The sequence below is a fragment of the Callithrix jacchus genome, chromosome 1 (assembly GCF_049354715.1).
Source record: "Callithrix jacchus isolate 240 chromosome 1, calJac240_pri, whole genome shotgun sequence".
NCBI lineage: Eukaryota > Metazoa > Chordata > Mammalia > Primates > Cebidae > Callithrix > Callithrix jacchus.
Genome location: NC_133502.1, coordinates 210,392,068 through 210,409,671, shown reverse-complemented (window position 1 = coordinate 210,409,671; position 17,604 = coordinate 210,392,068). Strand labels below are relative to the sequence as shown.

Here is a 17,604-nt window from a genome sequence, read left to right as displayed (position 1 = left end):
GGGGGCTTTTCTTGCAGGAACCCTGAAGTGAGTTATCTCTCAAGATTTCACCTATAGATAACTATAGTGCATCAGTAAAACACTGTTCACTGATTGTGCAGCATCCCCAGAAATATCCCAAGGCTATTCTTCCCAAAGCCCAGAGCTCATAACTCTACAGTCTCTACTCCTTCCACTGTACTGTAAGGCTTCCCAGCATTCAGCCTGGTTTCCTTCCTTCCACAATGCTTTACCACCCCACACCCAACCCCCCTCCATTCAGTTAGTCATCAAGAATTGTCTACATTCCCCTTCCTCTGGAATCTGTCTTCCTCTTTCAGTTTCTACCACTATCTAATGCTGGCCTTTATAATCTCCCGCCTGACTAGATCATTCCACAACCATTTTATGGAGCAATGTGGCAGGCAGTGAGCTAGTCCTGGGAATACAAGGATGAAAAAGGACAGGTTCGCCACTCCCTCCAAATGTTCAAACTCTCTTAATGGCTTAAGTGGTCTCCCTTCTCTGTCCTTTATCTATCTCCAGGGACTGTAGAGATATTCCCAACACTGGCATTTCACTACCTCAAAGAATGCCACATGTCAAACACAGGCTCAACTCCTTGGCACAACCTACCCCCCACCCCACTAAAGTGCTAGTATCTGTTCACCCTCATTCCATTATCTCCTGAGCTCCCTTACTCCTGAAGCTCCAGAACTCTCAGCCTACAAGTTCCTCCCTCCACACAGTAGATGCTCGTGTTTCCTGATTCCTCAGCTTGGAATGGTGGCTATTCACACTCCTACTTGTCTTTCTAGGACTCAATTTATTCTCACCTACTCACTAGACTGCCCCTGGGTTTGCTCAAGTTAACCGCCGCTTCGCAAGAAGCCCCTGCGGTATACACATTACAGACTGACAAGACTGCACAACGACTGTTCCTTTACCGACGATGCAATCCCTCAGGAAGGAGCTGTGTCTCGGGCGAATCTGTGGCGAGCACAACACGCCAGTAAGCTCAGTTCAAAACTGCTAACATAAACAAGCGGTCGGTGGCAAGGGGCTGGAGTTCCTCTGGGCGGGGCCCCTGACCCCAGCTCTTCACTCCTTCATCCAGAAACGATGATCGCTTCCTGACACAGGCTTCCTGCCATCCTTTGGCAAAGTCCACATTCCTTGTGTGTGGGGGTGACCCTTAGATCCTCCGTCCCACCCCCGATCTCACCTTCCATCCACCCTCCTCTCATCACTTTCTCTCACTATTGATGCGCTTTTCTGGAAGAGAAACCGTGAAGCACCCAGCCCTGCTAAACTCACTACAGGCGGCTGCCTCTCTCCCTTTCCTTATTCAGTGAGCTTCAAAAAGCGGAGGAAAGTCTGCATCCAGAGCACACAAATGACGAATGAGAAAGCTCAGGGCGATGATTCATAACCCAGGGCTCGTTGCTTTGCACAGCTCGGCCCAGGAAAGTTAAAGAGCAGTCCATGTCGGGAACGGAGGGAACAGACAGCGGAGCCCCGCGCCCTGGGACCCACGCGGGTCCCCGGCGCCCTAAGTCTCTCACGGGTCCGGCCCTGGCCTCGCCCGCCACACGAAGGAGGAAGGCCCGGCAATCCGGCCCCCTGTGCCGACCACTACTCACATTTGACTGACCAGCTTCTGCCGGAAGGCGGTGCTCCGCCAGTCGGTCTCCTGCCCTGAAACATCCATGCCTGCTCCCCAGCTCCCGCCGCCCGTAGCCCTCTCCTCCTCCTCCTCCGCCGCCGCCGCCGCCGCCGCCGCCGCCGCCTCAGCCACAGTGCCAGGCCCAAACCCGGAAGCCGTCCACGGCGCCTCGGCGGCGCCGGAAGTGAAGGGGGGGTTGTGGGAAATGGAGTCGCGCGCACAGGCCTGTGGAAAATGGAGTTCACCGCCAAAGGCGAGGCTGTTTCAGTTCCGTCTGGCTGGGAGCCACACGACCCTATTCCAGTGCAGCTGGCGGACAGGGCAGGCACTCCCGCGGCAGGCTGCGCCTGACCGACTGCATTTTCTGCGACCCTAGATCCAGACCCCAACCGGGATGCCGAGCCAAGCTGCCAACTATCTATAGTAATGCTAGGAAGAGTGTTTATCAAATATGTGTGGGTACCTACTGTGTGCCAGGTACTGTGCCAGTGCAACGTGATCTGGGCTCTGCTTTCCTGCGACTGCTTGCTAGCACCGCATCCGAAGAGTGACCAGATGGACTCTCATCACCACTATGCTATTTGATTTTTTTGAATCTCACATCCCACCAATGGCTGTATTTTGGGTTTGGGGGTGTGAGGACCCTAAACCACGTTTATTAATTTTTAGACATGGGCTTTCCCCTTTGACCAGCAGCCATGTCCCAGATCTCAGCCTAGCTGGCCTAGGAGGCCAGACGTTAGACAAACTTGTTAGATGAAGGTGAGCGAACTGAAAGTGGGATGAGGGGTTATGGAGGCCTGAGTATACTTTTAGGAATGTAAAGGTTCTTTTTTTTTTTTAAATCAATGAGAGCTTATGTTGCTCAGGTTGGCCTTGAACTCATAGCTTTGCCTCCTCAAGTGCCAGGACAACTGGCCGGAGCCACCACGGCTCCCAAGAAGGTAAAGGTTCTGTCTCATCAGAACTATGGGGACTTCATCTGCTACCCTGGGGAGGCACATGAGGTGAGGAAAATCTGGAGCCCAAGTGGTCCACAAGCACCAGATGGACGAGGGTTTCGGGTCTTGTGTTGATGTGAGAGCTGTTCACGTTTTCAAACATTTTCTGCTCTAATACTCCCAAAATTATTATTATTATTAATTGAGATGGAGTTTTGCTCTTGTTCCCCAGGCTGGAGTGCAGTGGTGTGATCTCGGCTCACTGCAACCTCCACCTCCCTGGTTCAAGCTATTCTCCTGCCTCAGCCTCCTGAGTAGCTAGGATTACAGGTGCCCACCACCACACCAGCTAATTTTTGTACTTTTAGTAGAGATGGGTTTTCACCACATTGGTCACGCTGGTCTCAAACTCCTGACCACAGGTGATTGATTCACCAGCCTTGGCCTCCCAAAGTGTTGGGATTATAGAAATGAGCCACTGCGCCAGGCCCTAAAGTGTTATTATTATTAGCCAGGTGTGGCGGTGCATGCCTGTAATCCCAGCTACTCAGGACGCTGAGATGGGAGGATTGCTTGAGCCTAGGAGTTCAAGGCTGCAGAGAGCTATGATTGTGCCACTGCATTCTAGCCTGGGAAACAGAGCAAGAGCTTGACTCTAAACAATAAATAAAAGTGAAAAAATAGGTGGCTCATGCCTATAACTCCAACACTGGGAGGCTGAGGCAGGCGGATCACCTGAGGTCAGGAGTTCGAGACCAACTTGGCCAACATGGTGAAACCCCATCTCTACTTAGAAGTACAAAAATTAGCCGCTATGCATGGTGGTAGGCACCTATAATCCCAGCTACTCAGGAGGTTGAGGCAGGAGAATAGCTTGAACCTGGGAGGCAGAAGTTGCAGTGAGCCAAGATCGTACCACTGTACTCCAGCCTGGGCGACAAGAGCGAGATTCCGTCTCAAAAAAAAACAAAGTGAAAAAATAAAATATTTCTCTGTGAATCATTTTTAGAGTATGACTGCTGGTGCATATTATATTCTATGTGGGCTTCAGATATGTTTTGTTAGATTCTTGGCCCTGCAGATTATGTTCATTAAATTTATGAGAAATATTGGTCTCATAACCTTATTGACAAAGCCAGTCCTCACCGTCAAACCCTCTGGCAAGTTAGATTTTCTGGTGCTTTTGGAATAATAGGGTGGATATCTTGTGCAAATCAAGAGAACATGTTAGGCCAGGTGCGGTGGCTCACACTTGAGGTCAGGAGTTCTAGACCAGCCTGACCAACGTGGTGATAGCCCGTCTCTACTGAAAATACAAAAGTAGCTGGGCATGGTGGTGTATGCCTGTAATCTCAGCTACTCAGGAGGCTGAGGCAGGAGAATCGCTTGAACCCAGGAGGTGGAGGTTGTAGTGAGCTGAGATCATGCCATTGCATTGCAGCCTGGGCAGCAAGAGTGAACTCTGTCTCAAAAAAAAAAAAGAGAACATGTAAGTAGGGTCCTTAGGACAGCTCTCCCCTTCTGCACTGTGGTCGATGGAGCCACAGACACATAATTCACAAACACAGACAGAGAGAGGCCCAGAACTTTGCCAAGAGTTTGTCATCACAATAAAATTGAGTGACTGACTACTCCCTTTGATATTTTCCCCAAAGCTCTTTTTCTACTTGTCCCTGCATTGGGTTGATGACACCCAGGGCAGTGATCCCTGGTGAGAGTCTGGATAGGTGACCTGGAAAGGTAGACAGGGAAAGTGGGAAACCATGGGTAACTTGATCCTGGATTGGACTTGCCCCCTCTTGACAATATAGACCCTCCTAGGATCCCCAGTCTGAATGTTGATGGTTTAGATCTCTAGGAATAAATGATGGAGGAAGCCAAGGGTATGCAGAGGGCCAGACCTGCACCCCACACTATGTTCTGGGGATCTTTATCTCTGGAAAGATCCTCACCCCTCATGTGGCATGTCTCTAGCCTGTGGGTTCCTTCAGGCCACCATGCCAACACTGGTCCCACTCAATGGCCACATATTTCCTGGACACCATTCTGGGCTCTGCAGGAGGTAGAAGCTGGAAGCTTCCCAGGCAGATTAAGCTTCCCCCTAGAAAGCTTAGCACAAGCCTTTTGAGCCTGTGGCTATCTCCCTACAGCCTCACCTGGGGACTCCTCCGATCTTCCTCCTTGCTTTGGCACTCAGTCCCTGGGAGGTGGTGACCTGGCCCTGCTTCCATCCTAGCACCAGCCAGATGTAACTGCTCTGTGTGTTTGGCCTGGAGCCAATCACTTATGCATGTGGAGGTAGGGAGTGGTTACTGTTTCTAAAAGCCATACATGGGAGAAACTTTAGAAGGCAACAAACATATGAATCCCATCGTCCAGAGGCAGCATTGTCAATATTTTGGTAAATTTTCTTGTGCTCTCTGTTCATTTAAAAACTGTAATGGGGGGGCCAGGCGCGGAGGCTCACGCCTGCAATCCCAGAACTTTGGGACGCCAAGGCGGGCAGATCATGAGGTTAAGAGATCGAGATCATCCTGGCCAACATGGTGAAACCCCATCCATACTTAAAAATACAAAATTTAGCTGGGCATGGTGCCTGTAGTCCCAGCTACTTGGGAGGCTGAGGCAAGAGACTCACTTGAACCTGGGAAGTAGGGGTTGCAGTGAGCCAAGATTGCACAACTGCACTCCAGCCTAGCAACAGACAGAGACTCCATCATAAAAAGAAAAAAAAAAGAAGAAGAAAAAAAAAAACTGTAATGGGGGACAAGCACAGTGACACATACCTGTAATCCTAGCACTTTGGGAGGCCAAGATGGGTGGATCACTTGAGATCAGGAGTTCCAGAGTAGCCTGGGCAACATGGTGAAACCCCATCTCTACTAAAAATACAAAAATTAGCCAGGCGTGGGGGCGCGGGCCTGTAGTGGCAGGATAATTGCTTGAACCCACAAGGTGGAGGTTGCAGAGAGCCAAGATCACACCAGGGCACTCCAGCCTGGGTGACAAAGGGAGACTCCGTCTCAAAAGAAAAAACAAAAAGGCTATTTTATTATCAGCATCCTATGGCATATCTATGAGATCTCTCACATCTTGCTCATTCCACTACTCTTGGACATGTAAGTTGACAGTGTCATCTTGCTGCATAGTTTCAGAAATTGTCCCAAATCCAGCCTTTCAAAATGCATCCTGGGGCCAGATGCAGTGGCTCATGCCTGTAATCCTAGCACTTTGGGAGGCTCAGGTGGGCAGATCACTTGAGGTCAGGAGTTCAAGAGCAGCCTGGCCAACATGGCCAAACCCCATCTCTACCAAAAATACGAAAATTAGCAGGGTATGGTGGCATATGCTTGTAATCCCAGGAGGTTGAGGTGGGAGGATCACTTGAATCCAGGAGGGGGAGGCTGCAGTGAGCTGAGATCAAGCCAATGCACCCAAGCCTGGGCGACAGTGTGAGACTCTGTCTCAAAAAAAAAAAAAAAAAATGCATATGCATACTGGGTCTGTCTATCCACAGGTGCTGATATGGTTTGGCTGTGTCCACCCTGAAATCTCACTTGATTTGTATTTCCTAGAATTCCCAAGTGTTGTGGGAGGGACCCAGGGGAGGTAATTGAGTCATGGCTGCAGGTCTTTCTCATTCTATTCTCGTGATAGTAAATAAGTCTCATGAGATCTGATCGGGTTATCAGGGCTTTCCTCTTTTGCTTCTTCCTTATTTTCTCTGGCCCTTGCCGTGTAAGAAGTGCCTTTCAGCTCCCGCCATGATTCTGAGGCATTCCCAGCCATGTGGAACTGTAAGTCCAATTAACTCTTTTCTTCCCAGTCTCAGGTATGTCTTTATCAGCAGCATGAAAACAGACTAATACAGGTGTCGTCACGGCAGATGCTGCTTGCCAGTCAGGTGCTCCTGAACTCCGGTCTCACCATCCTGTCCCAGTGACTCATGCACATGAAAGTGCTCATCCAGGTGGGATATGAGCCTCTTTCTCCAATAGGACAAACTATTTTGGAGTGGCAAGCATGTCAGCTTTCTGTTTTCCTTTGTTATGCTCTGCACATTGCCAGCATTGATGGGAGGCGTGGGTTGTTCACAAGCTTCATTCCATGACTGTGTTTGGGGGTCCTTGGAACTGTGGTCCATAGTAAAGTTTTACAGCATTACCAGGAGTGTAACAAGGGCCAGGAGTTAGGACCTGGATATGAACAGAAAGAAGTCTTGTCTTCCTTTGACTAAATTATCAAGGAAACAGCTCAAGAGATGATCAGTTGTTCTGCTGCTGCCCTCATCACATCCCTTCCATGTGCTCACTCTGAGATCTACAGCACAGTTCATTGACAGAGAATCCAAGTTCTGTGGACTTTGTGACACCATATTAACCATCTATCAGGAAGATGGCATCCTAGGATTTTTCCTGGGTCCTGTTCCTCACCCCCTAGGTGACATCATTTCTTTGTGACTGTGTGACTCACTAGCCTACCTTGTTGATACCTATGCAATAGACAGTGTGGTTTCCCTTTTATTGTATTTTTTAATTAATTAATTAATTAATTATTATTATTATTATTTTTTTTGAGACGGAGTTTCGCTCTTGTTACTCAGGCTGGAGTGCAATGGCGCGATCTCGGCTCATCGCAACCTCCGCCTCCTGGGTTCAGGCAATTCTCCTGCCTCAGCCTCCTGAGTAGCTGGGATTACAGGCACGCGCCACCGTGCCCAGCTAATTTTTTGTATTTTTAGTAGAGGTGGGGTTTCACCATGTTGACCCGGAGGGTCTTGATCTTTTCACCTCGTGATCCACCAGCCTCGGCCTCCCAAAGTGCTGGGATTACAGGCTTGAGCCACCACGGCCAGCTAATTTATTTTTTTTCCTTTTTTTTCCCCTAAAGACTAGTCAAGTGCAGTAGTGAGAAGCGGGGAAAGAGTAGAACAAGGAGTTCGATCTGTAACTGACTGTGAACAATCAGCTGAGATAACTCACTACCTTTGGACGAGCCTATCGTATTTTTTTTGAGACAGAGTCTCACTCTGTTGCCCAGGCTGGATTGCGGGGGTGCGACCTCAGTTCACCACATTCAAGCAATTCTCTGCCTTGGCCTCCTGAGTAGCTGGGATTACAGGCGCCCTCCACTACACCTAATTTTAGCATTTTTAGTAGAGACAGGATGTCACTATCTTGGCCAGCCTGGTCTTGAACTCCTTGACTTCGTCATCCATCTGCCTCAGCCTCCTAAAGTGCTGGGATTATAGGCAGGAGCCCACTGCGCCCGGCTGCCTGTGGGGTTTCTACCATGAATGAAATGAAGAGTTACTCTCAAACTGTCACAGATTTTTTTATTTTTTATTTTTGAGACAGAGTCTGGCTCTGTTGCTCAGCCTGGAGTACAATGGCATGATCTCGGCTCACTGCAACCTCTGCCTCCCGGGTTCAAGCAATTCTCCTGCCTCAGCCTTCCAAGTAGCTGGAATTACAGGCCTGTGACACCACGCATTGCTAATTTTTTGTATTTTTACTAGCGATGGGGTTTCACCATGTTGGCCAGCCTGGTCTCGAATTCCTGACCTCAGGTGATCTACCTGCCTCGGCCTCCCACCTGCTGGGATTATAGGTGTGAGCCACCATGCCAGGCCTACAGGACTTTTTTTGCCTTTTTTTTTTTTTTGCCAGTTTGTTGCCCTATCCCTTTGTGCTTGTCTCCAATCTTACGGCTGTCAACAACCGTGGTCTTGCTGGTGGATGCCCTCCTTACTCCCCATTATGCACTTCTTGGATAGACTGCTGGGGCATGTTACAAAGATAGGGAAATATGAGCCTAGGAAACACCATGTTTTTCCATAGACAAACCCTTTGGGAAAAGAAGACTTATTGTTGTGATCTGAGAATGTTAATTTTAAGATGTGGGGCAGGGACTGTGACATTTCTACAGTTTGAGATGCACAGGATTATGGGAGAGAATGTTGATATTTAATCTTGGAGAAAAAATAGAAATGCATCCTGGGTTTCAGGGACAAACATATTAAGGCTCTTACATTTCATATAATTTCACACATTACAAATATTACAGGATAATTTTTTTTTGAGATAGTTTCACTCTTGTTGCCCAGGTTGGAGGGCAATGGCATGATCTCGGCTCACCAAGACCTCTGCCTCCTGGGTTCAAGCGATTCTCCTGCCTCAGCCTCCTGAGTAGCTGGGATTACAAGCATGTGCCACCACGCCCAGTTACTTTTATAGTTTTAATAGAGACACAGTTTCTCCTTGTTGGTCAGGCTGGTCTCCAACTCCCGAACTCAGGTGATCTGCCCACCTTGGCCTCCCGAAGTGCTGGGATTATAGTCAAGAGCCACTGCACCCAGCCTATAGGATAATTTTCCAAAAATACGTTAAAAACTCAGGAGGCCGAGGTGAGAAGATCACTTGAGCTCAGGAGTTGGAGGCTATAGTGAGCCATGAGTTGGCCACCGCACTCCAACCTGGGTGACAGACGATGAGACCCTGAGAAAAAAAAAATCAAAAATTGGTAAAAACATAATTCTTAGACTAATATTAACTCATGTTAAAAAAAAAAAAAAAACAAGAAACAAGGTTTCAGCTGGGCCACATAACAAGACCTTATCTCTAAAAAAAATAAAATTAGCCAGGTGTGGTGGCACACATCTGTAGTCCCAGATACTTGGGAGGCTGAGGTGGGAGGATCACTTGAGCCCAGGAAGTTGAGGCCAATGAGCTGAGATCACCCTTACACCACTCCAGCCTCGGTGACAAAGCAAGACCCTGTCTCAAAAAAAAAAAAAAAAAAGTTCCTCCCTCTTTTTTTTTAACTTCCATGCATCAAGCAATTCATGTTTGTTTGTTTTGAGAAGTCTTACTTACTCTCACCAAGCTGGCGTGCAATGGTATAATCTTGGCTCACTGCAACCTCCATCTCCCGGGTTCAGGTGATTCTTCTGCCTCAGCTTCCCAAGTAATTAGGATTATAGGCGAACACCACCATACTCAGCTAATTTTTTGTGTTTTTAGTAGAGATGGGATTTCACCATGTTGGCCAGGCTGGTCTCAAACTCCTGACCTCAAGTGATCCACCTGCCCTCAGCCTCCCAAAGTGCTGGGATTACAGGTATGGGCCACCACACCCAGCCATGTGATTCTTTTATTTTTTCTCTTTTTTTTTTTGAGGCTGAGTCTCACTCTCTGGCCCAGGCTGGAGTGCAGTGGTATTTTTGGTAGAGACAGGGTTTCACCACGTCAGTCAGGACGGTCTTGATCTCGACCTTGTGATCTGCCTGCCTCAGCCTCCCAAAGTGCTGGGATTACAGGCGTGAGTCACCATGGCTGGCCCGTGGTTCTTTTTTTTTGAGACGGAGTTTTGCTCTTGTTACCCAGGCTGGAGTGCAACGATCTCGGCTCACCGCAACCTCTGCCTCCTGGGTTCAGGCAGTTCTCCTGCCTCAGCCTCCTGAGTAGCTGGGATTACAGGCATGCGCCACCATGCCCAGCTAATTTTTTTTTGTATTTTTAGTAGAGATGGGGTTTCACCATGTTGACCAGGATGGTCTCGATCTCTTGACCTCATGATCCACCCACCTCGGCTTCCCAAAGTGCTGGGATTACAGGCTTGAGCCACTGCGCCCGGCCTGGCCCATGATTCATTTTTTTTTGAGACTAATTCTCACTGTTATCCAGGCTGGAGTGCAGTGGCCTGATCTCTGCTCACTGCAACCTCTGCCTGGGATTATAGGCGTGCACCACCATGCCCAGCTAATTTTTGTATTTTTACTAGTGACAGGGTTTCACCATGTTGGCCAGGCTGGTCTCGAACTGCTGACCTCAGGTGATCCGCCCACCTCGGCCTCCCAAACTGTTGAAACAGAATTTTACTATGTTGCCCAGGCTGGAGTGTGTAGTGTGACCTCAGTTCACCGCAACCTCTGCCTCCCAGGATCACCGCAATCTGATTCTCCTGCCTCAGCCTCCTGAGTAGTTGGGATTATAGGCGCCTGCCATCACGCCTGGCTAATTTTTGTATTTTTAGTAGAGACAAGGTTTCACCATGGTGGCCAGGCTGGTCTAGAACTCCTGACCTCAGGTGATCCGCCCACCTTGGCCTCCCAAAGTGCTGGGATTACAGGCCTGAGCCACCCAGCCCACCCCGTAATTTCTTTTTATTGCATATTTTACTCTTAGGTTGGATTGATAGTTTTATTATCTTTCCCATTTAGTAGAGATAACATAAACTTGTTTGACTAGTCCATGGATTTTAAAACTAGCTTTCGGCTGGGCGTGGCTGCTCACGCCAGTAATCCCAGCACTTTGGGAGGCTGAGGCAGGTGGATCATGAGGTCAAGAGATCCAAACCATCCTGGCACAACATGGTGAAACCCTGCCTCTTCTAAAAATGCAAAAATTAGCCTGGCGTAGTGGCAGGCGCCTGTAGTCCCAGCTGCTCAGAAGGGTGAAGCAGGAGAATCACTTGAACCCAGAAGGTGGAGGTTAAGGTGAACTGAGATCATCACACCACTGCACTCCCGCCTGGTGACAGAGCAAAATACCATCAAAAACAAGATAGAGAGAGAAGGAAGAAAGAAAAGGAAAGAAGAAAGAAAGAAAGAAAAGAGAGAAAAAGCTTTATTTAGTAAAGAATATTCCAGATCACGTAAACTAAAAAGTATTTAATGTTTCTATTTTTCTTGAAATTTGGTAATATTTAACTTGCATGAATGCTCATTTACCTCCCTCTAAGACCAGTAATACCTTTTTTTTTTTTTTTTTTTGAGACAGAGTCTCGCTCTGTCGCCCAGGCTGGAGTGCAGTGGTGCGATCTCAGCTCACTGCAGTCGCCACCTCCCAGGTTCAAGCGATTCTCCTGCCTCAGCCTCCTGAGTAGCTGGGATTACAGGCCCGCCTCACCATGCCTGGCTAATTTTTGTATTGTTAGTAGAGACAGGGTTTCACCATGTTGGTCAGGCTGGTCTCAAACTCCTGACCTTTTGATCCACCCACCTCCGCCTCCCAAAGTGCGGGGATTACAGGCGTGAGCCACTGCGCCAGGCCGATCAGTAATACTTTTACGACACCATAGACAAAAGAGACATCCTCAAAAGAGGGTACCATTTGAATAGAACTCCTTTAAGGGATTTAAAATTTTCCCTTCCACATTTCTTTTTAACCATGAGCCATCTCCAGCCACATCCTCCCGCATCACTCCTCGCCCATCACGGTCCCTCTCAAAGCCACAGGGTGGGACACTCCAACCTTATCCCATCTATCAGGAGGCTCTGTGGCTCCAAGCTCTGGGCACAGCCATTAGGGATACGACTCGGAGGATAGGACCCGCTCGGAGGGGAGGTGGAGAAAATGAATGCCAAGAGCTCCTCACGGACCTCCGGAATCAGGCTTTAAAACTGGGAATTAGATTTATTGCAAAATCTCAGGAACGCGCACACAAAGTGGCGCGTTCACCGCGGCGGTGTTCAGCGATTCTTCCCAACGTCCCGCAGGGGGCGCGCCACCGCCAGCGGCACCGACTGCCTAAGGAAGGCTCAGACCGCGGAGGGAGCGGGGAGGGAGCAAGCACGGGAGGGAGGGAATGAGTGCGTGATGGGAAACGAGTTAAGGAGGGGAGGAGGAAGCAGGGAATGAAAGAGGAAGGGAGGGAGGGATGAGGCAGGGAGGGGAGAACGAGACGTGCAGGAGAGAGGGAAAGGGAATAGGGGAGTGAGACAGGAAGGGAGAGACCGATGAAGGAGGGAGGAAGGGAATGGCGGGATGAGACAGAGAGGGAGGAAACGAGAGGGAGGGAGGGGAGAGTGAAGGAGGGATCGAGGAAAGGGGAGGAAGGAAATGAGGAGGGAGAGACACACTGTGAGGAAGCGCACGAGGGAGTGACCCCGGGAATGAGGGCAGGACCGAGGCAAGGGAAGAGTCGATGGATTCAGACGCTGCGACCCCCGGCAAATTCACTTATTCCTTGGTTTGTCTCCGCCAGATGCCAGGTGCCGCGCTAGTGTGGGGACTCACCGCAGAGCGCGGGAGGAGGGCCGCCCCGGTGTTGCTACCCCTCCCGGCCGGGCACCGACGGGCCCGCCCTGCGCCTGCGCGGTGCTCCCACGTGACGGCCGAGGCCCTGCCCCCCAGGCGCCACACGCCCCGCCTCCCGCCTCCCGCCCGCCCGCCTCCCGCCTCCCTCCTGCTGCGAGTGCGGCCTAGGCTGGCGGCGGCACCAGGTCAGCTGCAAGGCGTGGGCCGGGCGAGTCGGGCGGTGGCGGCGAACGCGGGCGGCGGGTGGCACGCAGGCAGCGCTGGGCCGGGGGCAACCTAGCGGCGCGGAGTCCGGGGGCCGCAGGGGCGGGGGCGGGGAGGGCACGGGCCGGAGGCACGGGGGCGGCGAACTGAGGCGAGCCAGCGGCCTGACGTGGCGGGGACGCGGCCCGCGGGGTTCCCGGGCGCCGAGGTGCGAGGCCTCTTTCGCGAGGTTGCGGGCGCGGCGGCCTCCTTGCCCCAGCGCGGCTCTGTTGACCGCGGCTGGTCCGGGCGCCGCCTTCCCGGCCGCGACCCTCCGCGCTGCGCGGGCGATTCGGGGCCCGGCCTGACGAGTCTCAGTTCGTTCGGCCGGGCCCGGGGACCGTAGGAGCCCAGCCTCGCCATCTCGCCCGGTTTCCTGAGAGGAGCCGGAGATCGCACCGTCAGTGCAAAATCACCAGAGTGCGGAACGTCGGCCGCCAGTTCTGCCCATTGTAGATCCGGCGCGGGCCGAGCCGAGTGGATCTGGGGCGGGCATGGGGGCGCCTCCACCTAACGCCTGGGCTCCTCTCTGGGCGCCCTCGCCCCGGGCCTGGGCGCGCCGAGGGCCTCGGAGTCCGCTCTCTGGGAAATCCTTCAGGAGCGCACCCTTTGGGAGGCTCCCCCGCTGGGAATAAGGACCCACTCCCTCTCCTCCACCCGAGCCACCCCCTTTGCCTTTGTGGTCGACCTTGCTTCATGCTACCGAGGATTGAGTTTCTTTGAGGGGACACTGCTCATTCGGGGGCCCCACAGAGGACTCAGGGTAATTTACTCAGTAAAATGTGCGAGTCGAAAGTTCCTCTGAAATGATTTTGATTCTGCCATCCATGACTTCATAAAAATTCATTTTATGACCTTCAGTTTGTACCTGTGTGGGGCATAAAGCTTCCTTTCTGCTCCCCACTAAAACTTCCAGCAGCACAAACAGAGGGAATTTGCTGTTGATGACTAGAATTGGGGATATGCCACTGGGGAAGAGCTTCGGGCTACTAGCCCGGTGTCAAATGAAAATGGGGTCTGGCTGGGTGGGGTGGCTCACACCTGTGTGTAATCCCAGCACTTTGGGAGGCGGGTGAATCACTTGAGGTCACGAGTTCGAGACCAGCCTGACCAACATGGTTAACCCTGTCTCTACTATAAATACAAAAGTTAGCTGGGTGTGGTGGCATGCCTGTAATCTCAGCTACTCTGGTGACTGAGATAGGAGAATCCCTTGAACCTGGTAGGCTGAGGTTGCAGTGAGCCAAGATGATGCCACTGCACTCCAGCCTGGGAGACAGAGGGAGACTCCCATCTCAAAAAAAGAAACAGAAGAAAGAAAATGGGGCTTGGGCGTGGTGGCTCATGCCCAGAACCCCAGAGCTTTTGGAGGCAGAGATGGGTGGATCGCTTGGGCCCAGGAATTCGAGATCAGCCCAGGCAACATAGTAGGGAGACCGCATCTCTACAAAATATACAAAAAATGAGCCAGGCGTGGCAACTAGCACCTGTGGAGGTGGGAGGATCTCTTGAACCCAGGAGATGAAGGCTTTGGTGAGCCAATACCCCACCACTGGACTCCAATCTAGACCATATAGTGAAACCCCTCCTTTACAAAGAAAATTTGAAAAATTAGCTGGGCACAGTGGTGAGCTGCAGTTCTAGCTACTGAAGACGCTGTGATGGGAGGATTACTTCAACCTGGGAGCTTGAGCCTGCAGTGAACCTCAGGCCATCTCAGCCCAGATAGCTGGGACTGCAGGTGTATACCACCATGCCTTAATTTGTAATTTTTTTGTAGAGAAGGGGTCTTGCTATGTTGCCAGGGTGGTCTTGAACTCTACCTACCTTGACCTTGTATGGCACTGGTATTACAGGCATGAGCCATCATGCCCAGCTAATTTTTGTATCTTTTAGTAGTAGAGACAGGGTTTCACCATGTTGGCCAGTCTGGTCTTGAACTCCTGACCTTGTGATCCACTCGCCTCAGCCTCCCAAAATGCTAGGATTACAAATGTGAGCCACCACGCCCCCCCCCTTTTTTTTTTGAGACAGAGTCTTGCTCTATCTTGAGGGCTAGAATGCAGTGGTGCGATCGCAGCTCACTGCAACCTCTGCCTCCCTGGTTCAAGTGATTCTCCTGCCTTGGCCTCCAGAGTAGCTGGGATTACAAGCGCATGCCACCATGCTGGTGAGTTAAATTTTTAGTAGAGATGGGGTTTCGTCATGTTGGCCAGGCTGGTCTTGAACTCCTGACCTCAGGTGATCCAACTGCTTCGGCCTCCCAAAGTGTTGGGATTACAGAACTGTGCTCTGGCTACTTTGCACATGTATATATTTTTTGAACCAGAGCCTCACACAGTCACTCAGGCTGAAGTGCAGTGGTGTGATCTCCGCTCACTGCAACCTCCATCTGCCTCTCAGATTCAAGCGATTCTCCTGCCTCAGCCTCCCTCCCAAGTAGCTGGGATTACAGGTATGCACCACCATGCCTGGCTAATTTTGTATTTTTAGTAGAGACAGGGTTTCTCCATGTTGGTCAGGCTGGTCTCAAACTCCCAATCTCAGGCGATCCGCCTGCCTCTGCCTCCAAAGTGCTGAGAGTGCAGGTGTGAGCCATTGCACCCAGCCGTTTTTGGTATTTTTAGTAGAGATGGGGTTTCACTATGTTGGCCAGGCTGGTCTTGATCTGCTCACCTTGGCCTCCCAAAGTGCTGGGATTACAGGCGTGAGCCACTGCACCTGGCCACTTGGCACATTTTAACTGTTGCCTAGCTTTCTGTCAAATCACTGTGCCATGACATCTGTTCTCCTGAGGGTGGACATTTTGGTGATGGCCATTGCTTGCTGTATATATGTGGTTTTAAATGTTGCACTCTGTGCTGTTCTCCTTCACAGCAGAGAATTGGTTCATTTTTTTTTTGCTATGTCCCCCTTAAGCCCTAGCTGAGGTTTTTTTTTTTTGTTTTGAGATGGAGTTTCGTTCTTGTTACCCAGGCTGGAGTGCAATGGTGCGATCTCGGCTCACCGCGACCTCCGCCTCCTGGGTTCGGGCAATTTTCCTGCCTCAGTCTCCTGAGTAGCTGGGATTACAGGCACGTGCCACCATGCCCAGCTAATTTTTTGTATTTTTAGTAGAGACAGGGTTTTACCATGTTGACCAGGATGGTCTCAATTCCTTGACCTCGTGATCCACCTGCCTTGGCCTCCCAAAGTGCTGGGATTACAGGCATGAGCCACCGCGCCCAGCCCCTAGCTGAGTTTCTTAAATTGTGCTTGGTAAATGTGCTTTGCCTGCCCGTAGAAGATGTCTTTTTGTTTGACTATACTTGTTCTTGCAGTAGGTGTTTAGGGAGTAGCTGCCATTTATCCCTTCCCAAGAGAGCAGAGGCGCTACTGTGCTCACAGAAGGTGAGGATCTACCTGGGGGCTTGATGTCTGTTGGGGTAGTCAGTTGTGGAGGTCACCCTCAGAGGAGACCCTCTTGACTCTGTGGCGGTCATGGTGGTGGTGAAGCTGAGGCATGGATATATGAGACAAGTGCCCAGAGTCTGTCATTAGCAAGCGGTGGAGCCAGCCATGGGGGCTTTTGAGATGTTTGTGAGATAAAGCCTCAGCCCTCAAGAAGCCAGAATCTCCTTGTGGTGGATAAATAGGTAGGTTTGAGTGGTTGGGCATATTTATCATGTTCTCTGTACAACGATAGAGGGAGAAGTGATTGAGCTAGACCTTGACCAATATGGGACGAAGAGAAACAGAATGGCCTAGAGGGGTGACTGAAGGTGTTCCGGGGATGACAGGTATCCCTTTTGGACTGAAGGCTGCCGATGGGGCTGAGTAGGTAAGGCTTGAAAGAGAACGCCTGGGGAGGATGAGGCAAGAGGTAGGGAAAGTGGTTGGGGCATCAGTGGTCTGACCCAGAGTTGTGGCCCTGCAGGAGTAGAGGGTGTCTGAGATGGGGGAGAGGTGAAGGAATTGGATCTAGCGTGTTCATAGGGCACGTGGGTTAGGAAGGAAAAAATATCGTTGAGACATTGAGGTTTCCAACATTGAAATGTTATTCCACCAATAACAAAACTAGTTGGAGGGCTACTAGCTAGACTAGGCACTGAGCTGGAGGTAACACTGAGAATGCAAACCCTTGGGAAAGAAGCTTGGGCTAGAGCAGGGTGTGTGAGATGAAAGGGAGGGGTCAGAAAAGGGAGAATAGGGCAGAGTTTCCAGGCAAGAGAGAACCGGAGAGGTGGTCATGGGGGATACACCTTGGCTCTGGCCATCTCTGGGGCCTTGGTAAGAAAGATTAGCCAGCCCAGGGAGGGGTAAAGGAATGAGTGGATGGGTGGGTAGAGGTCCCAGGTACAGGAGGCAAACTGAGGAGCAGACACGGGTAACTGAGTATGTTTGAGGGGAAACAGTAGGGCATCTAGGAGTGGGTTAGGGGGTGACCCTGAGCCTCAGTAGTGAAGGAGACCTATTCTTTTTGGTAAGTTTTATATTAGCATCTATTTTTTTTTTGTTCCCATTCACTTAATACACTTACTATTTTTCATATTTTCTTTTTTGAGATGGAGTTTCGCTCTTGTTACGCAAGCTGGAGTGCAATGGCGTGATCTCAGCTCACTGCAAACTCGGCCTCCTGGGTTCAAGGGATTCTCCTGCCCAAGCCTCCTGAGTAGCTGGGATTACAGGCGCACTCCACCACACTTGGCTGATTTTGTATTTTCTGTGGAGATGGGATTCTCCATATTGGTCAGGC

At 50.7% G+C, this 17,604-nt stretch overlaps 2 protein-coding genes and 1 pseudogene across 22 annotated transcripts in view; 2 read left to right on the top strand and 1 right to left on the bottom strand.

Annotated features, from left to right (window-relative positions):
• MED15 (mediator complex subunit 15) overlaps window positions 1–1,780 on the bottom strand; it is an 85,099-nt gene extending 83,319 nt beyond the window's left edge. For 12 of the 16 annotated variants that reach the window (XM_078341284.1, XM_008990220.4, XM_008990222.4 and 9 more), the window contains exon 1: window positions 1,623–1,780. Coding sequence is in view for 13 of the 16 variants with exons in the window: in XM_008990220.4 (XP_008988468.2) it covers window positions 1,623–1,690 (68 nt within the window). In the remaining 3 variants the exon portion in view is untranslated. The remainder of the gene's footprint in view (window positions 1–1,622) is intronic. The other 4 variants (XM_008990221.5, XM_003735882.6, XM_078341256.1 and 1 more) reach the window with 1 other exon arrangement.
• Window positions 1,781–6,472: 4,692 nt separating this feature from the next.
• On the top strand, window positions 6,473–7,046 carry LOC103790440 (mitochondrial carrier homolog 2 pseudogene; annotated as a pseudogene).
• Window positions 7,047–12,441: 5,395 nt separating this feature from the next.
• KLHL22 (kelch like family member 22) overlaps window positions 12,442–17,604 on the top strand; it is a 41,746-nt gene continuing 36,583 nt past the window's right edge. The window contains exons 1-2 of one of the 6 annotated variants that reach the window (XM_035268496.3): window positions 12,780–12,811; window positions 16,193–16,259. The gene's annotated coding sequence lies outside the window, so the exon portion shown is untranslated. Of the gene's footprint in view, window positions 12,581–12,779; window positions 12,812–16,189; window positions 16,505–17,604 lie in introns of those variants that run through there. The other 5 variants (XM_078341233.1, XM_035268454.3, XM_078341232.1 and 2 more) reach the window with 5 other exon arrangements.